Source organism: Haliaeetus albicilla, chromosome 22, assembly GCF_947461875.1.
Source record: "Haliaeetus albicilla chromosome 22, bHalAlb1.1, whole genome shotgun sequence".
In the NCBI taxonomy this organism is placed as follows: Eukaryota; Metazoa; Chordata; class Aves; order Accipitriformes; family Accipitridae; genus Haliaeetus; species Haliaeetus albicilla.
In genome coordinates this window covers 22,824,608-22,837,335 of record NC_091504.1, presented here as the reverse complement: position 1 = coordinate 22,837,335, position 12,728 = coordinate 22,824,608, and the positions used below count along the sequence as shown (strand labels likewise).

The 12,728-nt window shown below is 52.1% G+C and overlaps 1 protein-coding gene across 7 annotated transcripts in view; it reads right to left on the bottom strand.

Moving 5' to 3' along the window:
• Nucleotides 1–12,728, bottom strand: part of MPRIP (myosin phosphatase Rho interacting protein) — an 88,626-nt gene that overhangs the window by 16,580 nt on the left and 59,318 nt on the right. For 5 of the 7 annotated variants that reach the window (XM_069810380.1, XM_069810381.1, XM_069810379.1 and 2 more), the window contains 3 exons: nt 9,987–10,572; nt 8,957–9,073; nt 2,064–5,936 (listed from right to left, as the gene is read on the bottom strand). In XM_069810380.1, the coding sequence (XP_069666481.1) occupies nt 2,064–5,936; nt 8,957–9,073; nt 9,987–10,572 (4,576 nt within the window). The remainder of the gene's footprint in view (nt 1–2,063; nt 5,937–8,956; nt 9,074–9,986; nt 10,573–12,728) is intronic. The other 2 variants (XM_069810384.1, XM_069810385.1) reach the window with 1 other exon arrangement.

Below are 12,728 nucleotides of genomic sequence, written 5' to 3'. Positions count from 1 at the left end.
CATGTTTTCCAGGGGAAGTGAGAACTGTCACCTAGGGACCACTGGGACTCCATGGGAAATTTAAGGGGAGCAGATTCACTCCCCCAGTGACAGAACTGCTCACGACAGTCTAAGACCACTGACCTACACTCCTCAGCATCACTTCGTTGTCTGATGGTCTGTAACCTATGCCATCCTCATTCCCAATTTTCAGCTCTGGTGCTTTTTCTCCTCCCCTTTAAGTTTTAATCCCGAGGCATTCTTCACTTTCTCAGCCTTGGTTTTTTTTGAACCTCGTAACTCAGTGCCAGAACCTGTCTGGACTTGGCTGACTACAGAGTGGCACAAAGCAGCCTTGCAGGATTCTTCATTACACCTCTAATGCTGGAGGAAAATGGTGAATGCTCCTCCATAGGTCTGGCTGTAGAGTCAGCATTTAATGTATTGTAAATGCATTGCTATAAATCCAGGACATTTGAACATGTACAAACCAGTATCTCCTGTTACTGGTGTTACATTCTCCATCAGAAGAGAAGAATCAAGCACATTTAAACCTATAAATTGGACAGGTTTGCAATCAGCTGGTTAGCTTTCTAACCAAGGGAAGTTTCTATTTTGCTGTCTGTCCCTCTGCTTCCTACAAAGATGCACAAACAGGCTGCTTCGTCCTGTTCTCCTCCTGGACCCCTCTGCCCAGAAGACGCTGCTTGCCTTCCCACCAGGCAAACTGCAAGTTTTGGTAGAGCAAAGTTGAAAACACAGGTGGGAGGTCAGGTTCATTCCCTACTGTTATTTTTCAGCCTCTATTTTGGTTCTTGCCTTTTTGCTTCTGGCAAAGCAAGAACATCCCCCGGTACAAGCGACCCTGTTTGGTGCCTGGTTCATAGGACAAGGTGTTACCTGTGTGTCCCGCTGACCTGAGCAGGGGGTTTAAGAGGGGCTTTTCCTTCCTAAGGGTTAAGATGGAAGAGACACCATTCAGTGAACACCACCACTTCACTCCGATCTCCCCAGCAGCTCTCCCTCCCCTGGACTCCCGATTCGCGCCTGATGGGATGCAGCAGAACTACTGCTCTCCCCAGGCTAAAACCAGCTTCTGGCTGGAGCTGAGCCACGCTTTACCCCCAGCCCAAATGCCCGCTGAGGATCTCGTGGCTGGAAGCAAGCTCTCCCACGTTTTTGCTGACTCTGAAGAACAACTGCTCCATGAAAGCCTCTGCACACGGGCTGCATCGCTGCCCTTTCGGCTGCCTGTTCAACCTGGAAGCCTCTCTTGGTGCTTCCGAGAGTCCTCCGCTGCCCTAAACCCACTTCCTAACTGGAAATGCTCTCCGATCAAAAGCGAAACACCAAACCCAAGAGGTTTTTTTAGACACTGTACCATCTCAGGTTAGTTTTACCGCCAGTCTGACTGGTGGAGCAATCCGAATGATGGCACTTCAATTGCCACTGGGTTTTCCTGCACCTAGCCTGGGTTTCCCGTAACTGTGCACTGTTTGTTGTGTAAAGAATCACTGGTGTACACCACCAGGGCCGTTCTCCTCGCAGCCTCGTGCAGAGGAGCTTTGCTTTGCTACAGAATTTGGAATCCATTTGCAGCTACTTCCCCCAGGAACATACATTTTCAAAGCATTAAGTTTCCATTTCATCCTGCATTTTTGAGGGCAGCAGAGACAAACTGGAGATTTGATCAGACTGGGGAAGACAAGAGCTGAGGAATGCTTTTAAAGGGAAGTCACGAATGAAATGTACGCCTCGGGTATGAGGAGAAACACTTCGGTCTTCATACTGAAAGAGAGCGTGACGTTATCAAACTACTTTGAAAGTCTCCCTCCCTCTACACGCAGAGACCGCCTCCAATAATCAACCCCCCCCAAGCCCTGAGCAATGCATTTAGAATACCCCAGCATGGAGAAAAGGAAAATGCCATGCTTTACAGAGGCCTTTCTAACACTCTGGGGCTCGCTTCGGCATGCTGGCTCTTTCGGGGGATGCCCCTTGGTTTGGCAAGCAAACCCCGGGACCGAACGGACCCTCCCTTACACTCAGCTGTGGAAAGCGTAAAGCGTTAAACTTATCAAGACCTTTAAGTTTTCAAAGTCCTTCTGGTACTTTTCCCTCAAGGTGGACGCGTTCCCCTCCAGATGCTTGTTCTCCAGCTCATCCCTCATGACGTTCATCTGGGCCTCCAGCTCCTGGATGCGTTCCCTCAGGCCGTGCATGGAGTCCGGGTCATCGCCGGGACCCTGCCCGGTGCCACCCGCCTCACCGTCCGCCCAGGCGTCCCCACCGCCCGGACCCACCGCGGGGGACACCTCCGGGTGCTGCCTCTGGTACTCGTCGAGGGTCTCCTGCAGACGCTGCAGGTTCTGGCTGTAGTGCTCCTGCAGCGCCTGCAGCTCCTCGCCATGGATGACCTGCAGCTCCTTGATCTTGGCTTGGAACTTGTCCTCCAGCATTTGCATCTGCTCCAGGTGATACTGCTCCATGTTCTGCTTGTCACGGACAATGGCATCCAGCTGGTTGAGGCCCTCCGTCCTCTCGGCCTTCAGAGCATCCTCTGTCCTGTTGAGTTGCTCTATCACGTTTCGAATCTCCTCCTCGTACCGTCCCTGTAACTCACTCAAGCTCTTGCTGTGATTACGCTCTTCTTCCTCCAAGAGCCTTCGCTGACTGTCAAGCTGGGACACCTTTGCTTTGAGATCGGCGTTCTCCCTTTCGAGCATGGCGATCACCTCGCCATACTCACCCTGCTGCTTTCTAAGCAAGTCTTCGTACTCATCCCGAAGGAGAGAGACCGTCTTCACGCGCTCTTGGCAAAGCGCGTCCATGCTCTGTAAGGACTCCTTGTAGGACTTCATCTCTCTCTCGTACTCCAGTCGGACTTTGCAAGCGGCATAACAAACCTGAGCCTGAACAATTGCATCGTGGACTAACAAAGAAGAATACTGTTCAAGGTCTCCCATGCACGAATGATATGAAAGACTCTGAGATATCTTCAGGAGCTTCTGACAGTCTCTCATTGCCTCCTCAGGAGGCAGAGAGAGTAAGGCAACAGATATCTCCTTCAGAACATTTGATTTGTCCTTTAGTTGTTGGGCAAGATCTTCCTGAATGGAAACAAGAGCTTCACTACTATGGTCTGGCAGGCTGCCCATCTCCTCCACCTTGGCTAATTCCTGACACGGCACCATTTGGAGACAGCTCCCGTCCCAGGAGGTTTGGGTTCTTTCTGAAGCATCTTTTTGAATTTCAAGTGCTTCAGAAATCTGGTGCATAACTCTGTCAAAATCAGGAGTCCTGTATGCTTTGATGATCTCCTCCAACATGCATTTATGCTGCTGGAGAGCTGTTTTGGTATTATGGAGGTCTTCTTCGATTGTTTTTAATCTCTGATGAAAAGATTCTCTCATTTTCTGTGCGACAAACCCAAGTTCTCCCTTGATCAATGTAGCGTCTGCTACAGCACTGAGAAAACAGGGAGAAAAGCCCAAACCTGTTGTTTCTGTTTTGCCCTCGGCTTCTCCTTCTCTGGTGCTCAAGTGCACTCTCAGCTCCTCCACCTGGCTCCAGAACTCCCCTTCCAGCAGCAGCTTCTTAGATAGGACGCTGGCCAAATCGATGGCTGTATGAGAAACATTTGCCGGCTCCAACAAAACCACCTCAGCTGTTCCCTGGATCTCTCTCAGAAGCCGAGATATCTCAGAGCTTGCACTTTTCAAAGACTCCGCTATTTGGTTGATGAGAGAGGCCTCAAATGCCACTCTCTCAGAAAGCCATCTCAGCTGGCCGGCGTCAAACATTTCCACTCGCTGCTCCTTGGAGATGTGCTCCTCTTCTCCCAAAAAACCTCCTTCTGGAGCGGGGCTTTCCACGATAAGGCTTTCACTCTGCTGATACTCCGAGGGGACTGGCGCCCCTCTCAAGGCTTGGATTGCATTTGATAAGGTTGTTTCCATGCTGGACAGAGTAACAAGGAACAAATCACACTCTTTTTCTTTGTCTGATTTGGGCAAAGATCTTAGTTGCTCCCTGCACTTCTCTAAGCAAGTCAGCGCTTGATCATTTTTCATTTGGAAACCTCCCAGCTCGCTAACATGATTTTCTATGAGCTTGAACTTTTCCTGCCTCTCACTCTCCAGCTGTGAGATCAAAGCACTGACTTGGGATAAGCTGGTCTGAAGTTGTTCCCGCAGCTGAGACTCTGTGCTGGCCCACTGATGGTGGAGGGCGATGAGTGTCTCCTGATTATGGCCGTGCTGGCTTTCAAGCTTCATCGTTACATCTTTGAGTTTTTCCTCTGTAATATAAAGTTTAGTTTCTAGGGAATGGATGATTGAGAGATAGGTCTCAGAGTCGCTTGTTCCTGACGCTGGGTAACCAAGAGCTGGCTCTGATGACATGCTTTCTTCAGACAGCGATCTGTCTTGGCTCGTGTCTGAAGAGGTACTGCTTGTCCAGTTTTTCTCTGATCCATCCGGATGGATGTATTTTTGGCACTGGATGCTCGAGAAACGGATTCTTTGCCTCTTGGCCCCCATGATTCCTACATCAGGCTTTGCTAAGGCTTTCTGAACCAGCTCTTGGTCCTGGAGCTCTACAGCTTTGGATGGGGAGCCGAATTCCTCCGCTTGCCTCTGGCTGGTCTCAAGAACCTCCTCCTCCTCCTCCTCCTCCTTCAGTGCGCAAGTCAGAGCTGGGAGGACATCCTGAGTTTGCAGAGGCTGCCCCAGCTGGGATGGATGACTTTCGTCAGCCTCGAGACTGGGGCCAAGGTCTTCTGCCTCCTCAGTACATGGACCTGTGCCAACACTAGCTAATTTCTTTAAAGCCTCCTCCTTGGCCTTTAGCTTTATTTTAGTCTCCTCTAAACTGCTATCTAAAGCAACCATTTTAACCAAAGCCTCACTGAGATCTTGATCTTTCTTCTCCACAATTCTCAGGTGCATTTCCTTAACGTGTCTCAGCTCTTCTTCTTTTTCTTTCAGCACCTTCTGCACACCCTGGAACTGATCCGACACCTCCTCGAATGATTGTTCCAGATTGTGATAGTTGGTCTCTTCCATTTTCAACTTTGCTTGCAGCTTTGCAACTTCGTTATCTGACTCGGCAACCTGATTCATGAGCTCGTGGAACCGGCATTTGATCTGATCTCTCTCTCTTTCGAGCTCCTTGATGTGCTCTGCGAGTTTCTGGATGCTGGCCTCCTTCATCACCAGCTGCTCCTCCAGCTGGTGGACAAGCTCGCTGCCTTCAAACTTTGCACTCAGCTTCTCCTTCTGTAGGATCTCCATTTGCTGCTCTCTATTTTGCAGCTGGTTCTCGTACTCGTTGGCCTTATCCTCCACCTCCTTCAGACTCCGTATTAAAACCTGCTTTTCCCTCTCGCAGCTCTCCAGCAAAGCCTCGTAATTCTTCTGCAGCTTCTCCTCCATGAGGATCCGCGTTTGCTCGCTAGCATTCAGCTGCCTGCTCAGGTCCGCGATCCTGTCTTGGAGCCGCTGCACCTCTTTCTGATGGTCCCTCTGCAAAGCCTGCTGCATCTCCAGGTCCCGCAGCTCCTGGGTCTTCTCCAGGAGCAGAGCCTCCGCGCTCTTCAGCTTCTGCTCGCTGGCCTTCAGCTGGGAGCTGAGCGTGGCCTCGCCGTGCTGCCACTCCTCCAGCTGCTCTTTGGCTTTCTCTTTTTCGCTCCTCAGGTCGCTCTTGAGCTTGGCCAGGGTCTGCTCCTTGATGGAGAGCTCGGCCGCCGCGTTACTGAGCCTCGCCTGCAGGCTCTGAATCTCGGCTTCGTGGTGCCGGATCACGTCCTTGGCCTCGGCGTAGCTGCGCTTCAGCGACTGAATCTGCTGATTGATCAGCTCTTGACGCTGGCATTGGGCTTCCAGCTCGCTTTGGAGGTCTTGGTTGACTTTGTGGAGCCTCTGCCAGGCACCTGATGGCGAGGCGGCCACCTCGGTCTTAAAAAAATTGATTAAATACTAGATTAGTAACACTCTTCGCTCTCCCTTCTGAGTGTCACACCTCTGGCCAGGCAGGCCACGGAAAAGCTCCTTGCAGCGATTTGGCTGCTACCCACATGCTCCAATTGGGATGATTTGTTCTTGGAACAATTTTTTTTGTTTGTTTTAACCAACTTTTTTTTTTTTTTTTTTAATGAGCGACAACTGCTTTCCAGTAACAGAAAACATGGACCACAACATCAAAACAGCTGTACAGTAACAGGCTAAAAGGAAAAAAAAAACCAAAATCAAATAGAACCAAAAAAACAATGAAAAAGAAACACCAGCAGTAAAACAGAGACAGACGGACAAGAGAAAAATGGGAAGGGTGAGAAGGAGGAGGGGATGGGAACAGGTCGAGAAGAAAGGAACTGCTTTTTTAGTGTGTTTGTTCGTTTTGTTGTGAAACAAAAAGTGCACAGTTCAGGTAACACAGTCCTACCGACCAAAAGCAACAACAGGAAGTGAGGTGACAGCAAATGACATCATATCGCACCCAAACGCAGGGAGACAGGACAGCCGGCGTGGCGATGTCATTTCTGTGACTGCCAGACAGGACTTAGTGGCTGCTCATCGCATTAAAGAGATGTTGTTATGCTAAAGTTTAAGACTAGGGAGGATCTAATTTCTCTACCTGCAAAAAAAACCAACAAAGGACAAAATAAAAAGCCCAACAAGTGAAGGGAGGGAAAAGGTGTGATGAGAATGTAAAATAAAAGAAACCAACCTTTGTGAGATTCAAACCAAAGCAATGTAGCATGCAAAGAGAAAACTCACAGAGAGAGTCATGCAAAAGGCGACAGAAATTATGTATCTTTAAAAAAAAATACACAGACAGGAAGAGGCGAGAGAAGCACAGCGTTAAGCCTAGGAATTTGGCCTGCCTTGCTGTACTCTGGTTGCTGATAAGGAAAGCCCACAGATGTGACACTCAGTTACGTTAAGTTAAATTTCATGCTTTACACCAAAAACATGCAAGAACATCCGCCCGGGACATGTTAGTACGTGACCCCTCCCGCCCGCCGTGATCGGAGCCAGGGGTTGTCTCCGGTCCCTTTGCAAGGAGCAGGAGCCTCCGCCGTTTCTCCGCTCCGAAGTTGGGGTACCCCATCCCGAGGAAGCTCAGAGCGAGAGAGGGGTTACACGAGGCCGGAGAGGCTTTGGTGCATGGCACATGCATCGGGGTGGGTATCTCAGTGGCTGCCTTACGAAACGTGCACTCTTTTATGTCGGGGCAGTGGTTGGGGGTCCGTACAGGGATGCTCATGCTGCCAAGGAGGGGTTGGTGCCCCCCTGGGCAGTTCCAGAGGGATGGGCTGGCAGCAGTCAGGCTCCTTCATCGTCCCTCCCCGTGGACAATGTAAGAACCTCTCTGAAATTAGGCATGATGGAGGTGGGGGGCACATAAAATTCAGAGGGTCTGTCCAAAAAAAATGTTGTGATGTTTGCTCGCAGTTTGGGGCTGCAGAAACTCCCCCAGCGATTCCACTCCCTCCACCCCAGCAGGGTTTGGTGGGGTTACTCCCTTCTGCTTCAGGACTTTAATCCCTCTGTTCCCGGGGAAACAGAAGGGAAATCCCCAGAACAATTAGACTGGAGCAAGCAAAAGCCTCCAACCCTTCCAAAAACCCTCTCCAACTTCTAGGTCAACGTTTGGGTCACTTCTCACTGGAGTAATGATTTGCTCAGCCCTTCTGCAGACTTCCCCTCTTGCCCCCCCTCCTCTTATTGAGGCGCTACGGCCAACTTCAACACGGCCAATCTGACAGTGGATTTGGCATCCAGCTTTTAGCCCCATTCCCTGATTTTTTCAGGCTCCAGACAAAGGGAGGTCGGATGCCTTTGCCCCAGGGAAGTGGGAGTTAGTTACTCTTCCAACACTGGCAAGTGAAAATGGAACTCCTCCAACCGAGCAAGCACTGTCAGCTTGGGGACTCCAGAAATAAATGCATTAATAACTCCTCCAAGGAGATCACCAGCAAGGAAGGCAAGATGCCCCCCAACCTGGGCTGGCTCCACTGCCTGTGTAACTTCTTCAGGGCAATTTCTCCCGTGAGAAATAAGGAGGAAAGGTTCAGCATTGACACCAGGTTTGCTGCCATGGGAGCGCAGCATGTGGCCACGCACGGCCACTTTAATCCAGAGCCAGTTTGGCCAAGTAGATTTGAGCAGGTCAAAATGCTGCCTCTGCACAAAACAGGACCACGGACCCATGAGAGCAGCCAGAAGCTGCCCTGCAGGCATCATGGCTCCTCTGGGCACGGATGCTCCCAGAGAAAGGGCTGGAGAAAGTCTATTTTGTTTGGAGGATGGGAGGAAAGGCTTCCTAAGAGACTATCTCGCCTCTTTTGCCAGAACCTCCAAAACACACTTCTAGGCGTTGCTGAGGCAAGGTATCTTGAAACAGAAGAAACCACCAAAGTGATCCAAGACAACAGGTCGTCCCTGTGCAAATCCCACTCTGGCTGAGGGGAAGATGCCTGGGAGATACACCTGCGTGTGCTGTGCTTGCCCATGTAACCGCCACACAAACTCCCCAGCCAGGAGCAACTGCTGGGCTACTAGATGTTTACAAAGCCTTATGGGCACCCCACTGCCTGAGGGGAATATCTGGGGCACAGAAAGGGGGAAACAGCTGTTGCATAAGCAAACACATTATAGGATGGATCAGAGGTGGACTTCGCTGAGGTCCCATCTGTCTACCATGGCTGTGTTTTGTTTTCCCTTGGGGACACTAGTAGGTAATTCTATCTTCTGTCTACTGCATCCCAGACCAGAGGTTTTGTTAAGCAGATGATCCTGGTAAGGCTACAGAATTAGCAATATTTGCAAGAAGGTCAAATATCGTGGAGCCCACTCAGTGGTACACACCTCTGCGTCAACCAGTATGCCCCCACCAACATGCTGGACTGAAGCCCACCAAGGTCCCCCTCGGACACAGAGGAAGACGGATTCCTCTCTCCTCCTCACTCTCCTACCTGCAACACGTAGCCCTCCCGGGCGCTCTGCTCCCGGCCCAGTGCCACTTTCAGCTGGTCCTGCAGGTGCCGGTTCTGCTCCAGGAGCTCTAGGGCCTCCTTCTGCTTCTGCTCCAGCTGGAAGGACACGAACAAAGACAGCGTCCAGGGAGTGGGCAGGGGGTCAGCCATAAGGAGCAAGCAGCATGGAGGGGATGTAGAGCAGAATGAACGGGGCTTTTGATGGCACCACTGCTTTGCTCTGCTCTGGGATCTGGATTTCATTTTGCCAGGCAAAATCCCTCCCCTCTGAAAGAACTAAGTTACGCGTTAGTTTAATTCCTAAAGCTCACTGCAGCAAAGGATGAACGGCACCAGCTCGTGCCAGGCATGACCCCAGCAAATCCCAGCCCGGTTCAGATCGGTGATACTCCTGCTTACTCCACGCCTGCACCCCTTTCATTCCTGCTAATACACCTTAATCCCAACAAACAACCACCTTTGTTATCCCAGGCATGGACCTCTTCCAAGCAAGCTGAGTCTCCTTTCTTTTCCTAAAATCATAAGATTGTTTAATGTATGCTCCACAAAAAGGGAACCTTTGTGGTGTGTGCTACAACTCAAGCCAGTTTATAGTTTTGCAGACGTAACTGAAGACCCAAATCTCTACAGCTGCAGAGGCAGACAGAATTATGAATTTGAATTTAGAGTCTGGCTGATACACATCAATCGTACCCATCTCATCAGAGGCAGGCTGGCTAACGACCAACAGAAGCGTTGGCTGGGAGGGGGTAATGAAGTACCACTCTTGCAAGAACAGCCCTTTCTGCAGCCATGGGAACATGAAAGCTGTCAGCAGGGCTGAACGGGAACGGACGTGGATCTGTGCCCTGCCAGCTGCCCAGGGGAACCTACAGCATCCCCACTCGTTGCTATTACGAAGCAGGAATAAATGCATCTTTTTTAAGCCTTGCTCAGGCTTCCTACAGTTCCCGCAGTGGCCTGAAGGCCATTTCGGCAGGCAGCCTGTACCCCACGCACCCGACTTTACCTCCTTCTCCAGCAGTGTGGTCAAGTGCTGCTTTGTCAGCCCCTCGTCCCGGTCCTCGGTGTGGGCGAGGTGCAGGGGCGCGATGGGGATCTGCTTCTCCTCCCGCAACGGGGTGGTCTCCACCTGGTGCCAGCGCTGCTCGATCTCCACGTGGACGTTCTGCGGTTTGATGTCCACCGGGACGGGCAGGATCCGGTCCACCTCCATTCTCAGTGCTTCTTCCGACCCTGCCCCGTCCACGGCATCGATCATCTCGAAGCGCTTGCGCCGTTCTTCTCGCCGCCGGGCCCGTTCCCGCTCCAGCTCTCCCGGGTCGGCATCGGTGGCACTGGCATCCCTGGGGAAGGCGGCGGAGCCGCTCTTGGAGGAGTCTGCAGCGTTTGCACGCTCCTGTGCCAGGGCTTGCTGGATGGGGCGAAATTCAGCCCAGTCAAAGGTCTTGGACCGTCCTTCTCGCCGGCGCTCCCTGGCACGGCTCCGCTTCTGCTCCGGGTCCAGCTCAGCTTGCTCCGCATCCGGCTTCTCGCTCGGCTTTGGACCAGTCTCGAAGGAAGAGCTTGTTTTGCTTTTCTCTTCTGGCAGGGAGCTGCGAGGACAGAGAGAGGGTGAAGGGAAGCGTCAGTGGGTGCTCCAGACGGCCAGGCACTCCCACGCATGCCTTGAAGAGCTGGGTGGAAAGGGGCTGCTGGAAGCCCAAGCCAATGCCACGTGGGTGCCCCCCCTGCCCCCCCCGCCTCCCATCACCTCTCGGGTGCAGGAGCCGCCGCTGCCCTTCCCCGGGGATCACGCTGGTGTGCAAAGCCATGGTGCAAGCGGCCCCGTGGCTGCTCCTGGGCACCCCCCGGACCCCCGGAGAGCAGCCGATCCCGACCTCGCATCTCCTCGGCGGCCACCCCAGGGCCGGCAACCACGACTCAGCAGCAGCCTGTGGCCGAGGCAGCGACCCCGAACCGTCGTGCCAGGTGGGGAAGAGGCTTCAAAAGCTCCTCTGGGGCCCACCAGCTCTGGGACTCCATGCACACACGCCGGTCGATGCGGCCATAATCACGTGCTTGCGGGGAAGATGCCACCAGTCCCACCAAAGTCAGTCTGGCTTCAGAGCTGCGGGGCGGAGAGGCACAGAGCAGCTCCCAGAGGTCTTGGGTAACAGGGGGAAGTTTTTCCTCGAGCTTGGCAAAGTTGGGGTTATGAACGGGTCGAAAACTTCTCCGTGCCACTATCTGCACTGAAGGCACAGATCTCCCCCGGGGAAACCAGCCTTACGGGCAGCCGCCCCGGCACAGGGGCTGCACACCGTATGTGCAGTTGTCGGTGCAGCAAGGAGAGCAAGAGTTATTCAGCACACCATGGAAGTCACTGAAAATGCCGGTTTCTCAAGCAAGGAATGATTTTTAGTGCTGAGTTAGAAGGTGGTAGGTTGAGAGGGGAAACATACTCATCAAGCAGGGAAAGTTAACAGGGGAAGGCAATACCGTTTCCAACCTAAGGATAATCCATAATGCAGTATTAGCTTATTAAACGTAGACATGCCAGCCTTGTAACATGCAGATCGAAATTAAAAAAAGAAAATAGCAGTATGCTAACTTTGCAGAGGAAGCCCATCCTGAGAGAGCGGCAGGCATTTGCTGAACCCTCTTTGCTATCAGAAGCCCCCGAGATGCCTCCCGAGGCACAGCCCTGCTGCTCAGGCTGACTCCTAGCTCTCCCCCCTTCCAGTACACCCACAGCATCCCCCCGGGCTCCAGCCTCCAGCGCAGCCTCCACAAGCTTTCTAGAAGGGCGCAGTGGGAAGAGCTGGAAAGCAGGTCCCCAGGCCCTTCGCTGCAGGCGGATCACCGCTAACGGGGCTCTGACCCACGGGACCGCATGCACCGAGATTGCTGCGACCGGGAGGGAGCAGCAGCAACATGGCTTCTCCTCCTGCCTTGGTAACACACCCCAGCTCCCGCAGCCAACAACCTCACGTATGTGCATATGCCCAAAACAAAGAATGGAGCAAAGAGATGACTCTGCACGGGTCCGGGGCTAGTATCTTCCGATGCACTTTCATCCACGATCAAACCACGGGCTCAGCAGAGCTGGGTTTCAAGAAACTCTGGCAGTTACAGGCTAAAACCAGCTTGGAGATAATTCCTTCTTCAGCTCTGTCACTTGCAACTAATAAAATAAACCCAAAAGGCACCACGATGAAACCTCCTCACTCCTCAACCATTAGAAGATATTGCATGACTCCACAGCCGGGCGCTCAATCTGGAGTCAGTTAGTGATTACAGCTGCATTTTAAATAAGTAAAGCGGGGATGAGATGGAGTCTTAAAATGGAGAAAAGTGCTAGGAAAAAAAGGGGTCCTGGGGCCCCTCGGACATTGCTGAGAGACAGAAATTATGCTGCTCTAAATATCACATGGAAGAATCTCGGCATTTCTAGAGGTGACAACTCTTGCGAGCTCATTTTTCCTCTGTTGCTTTCCAAAGGGCATGGGATGTGTGTCAGGGAGCAGAGGGACGGCCGCTGGGAACTGAGTTAAGATACTCAGAAGACTGACCCAAAGTTTCTCATTTCATCTCCTGCAAATACCCCATGGCTATTAATTCTGCTCAAGCATTTCACATCTCCTCCATCCCAGACAAATTAATTCACATCACGGCGGGGCGGGGGGGGGGGGGGTGTCTTTGCCTCGCAATGGTATTTATAGGTCAAAACAAAAAGTTAGTTTTTTTAATATGGGTGGCTGTGGGAGTG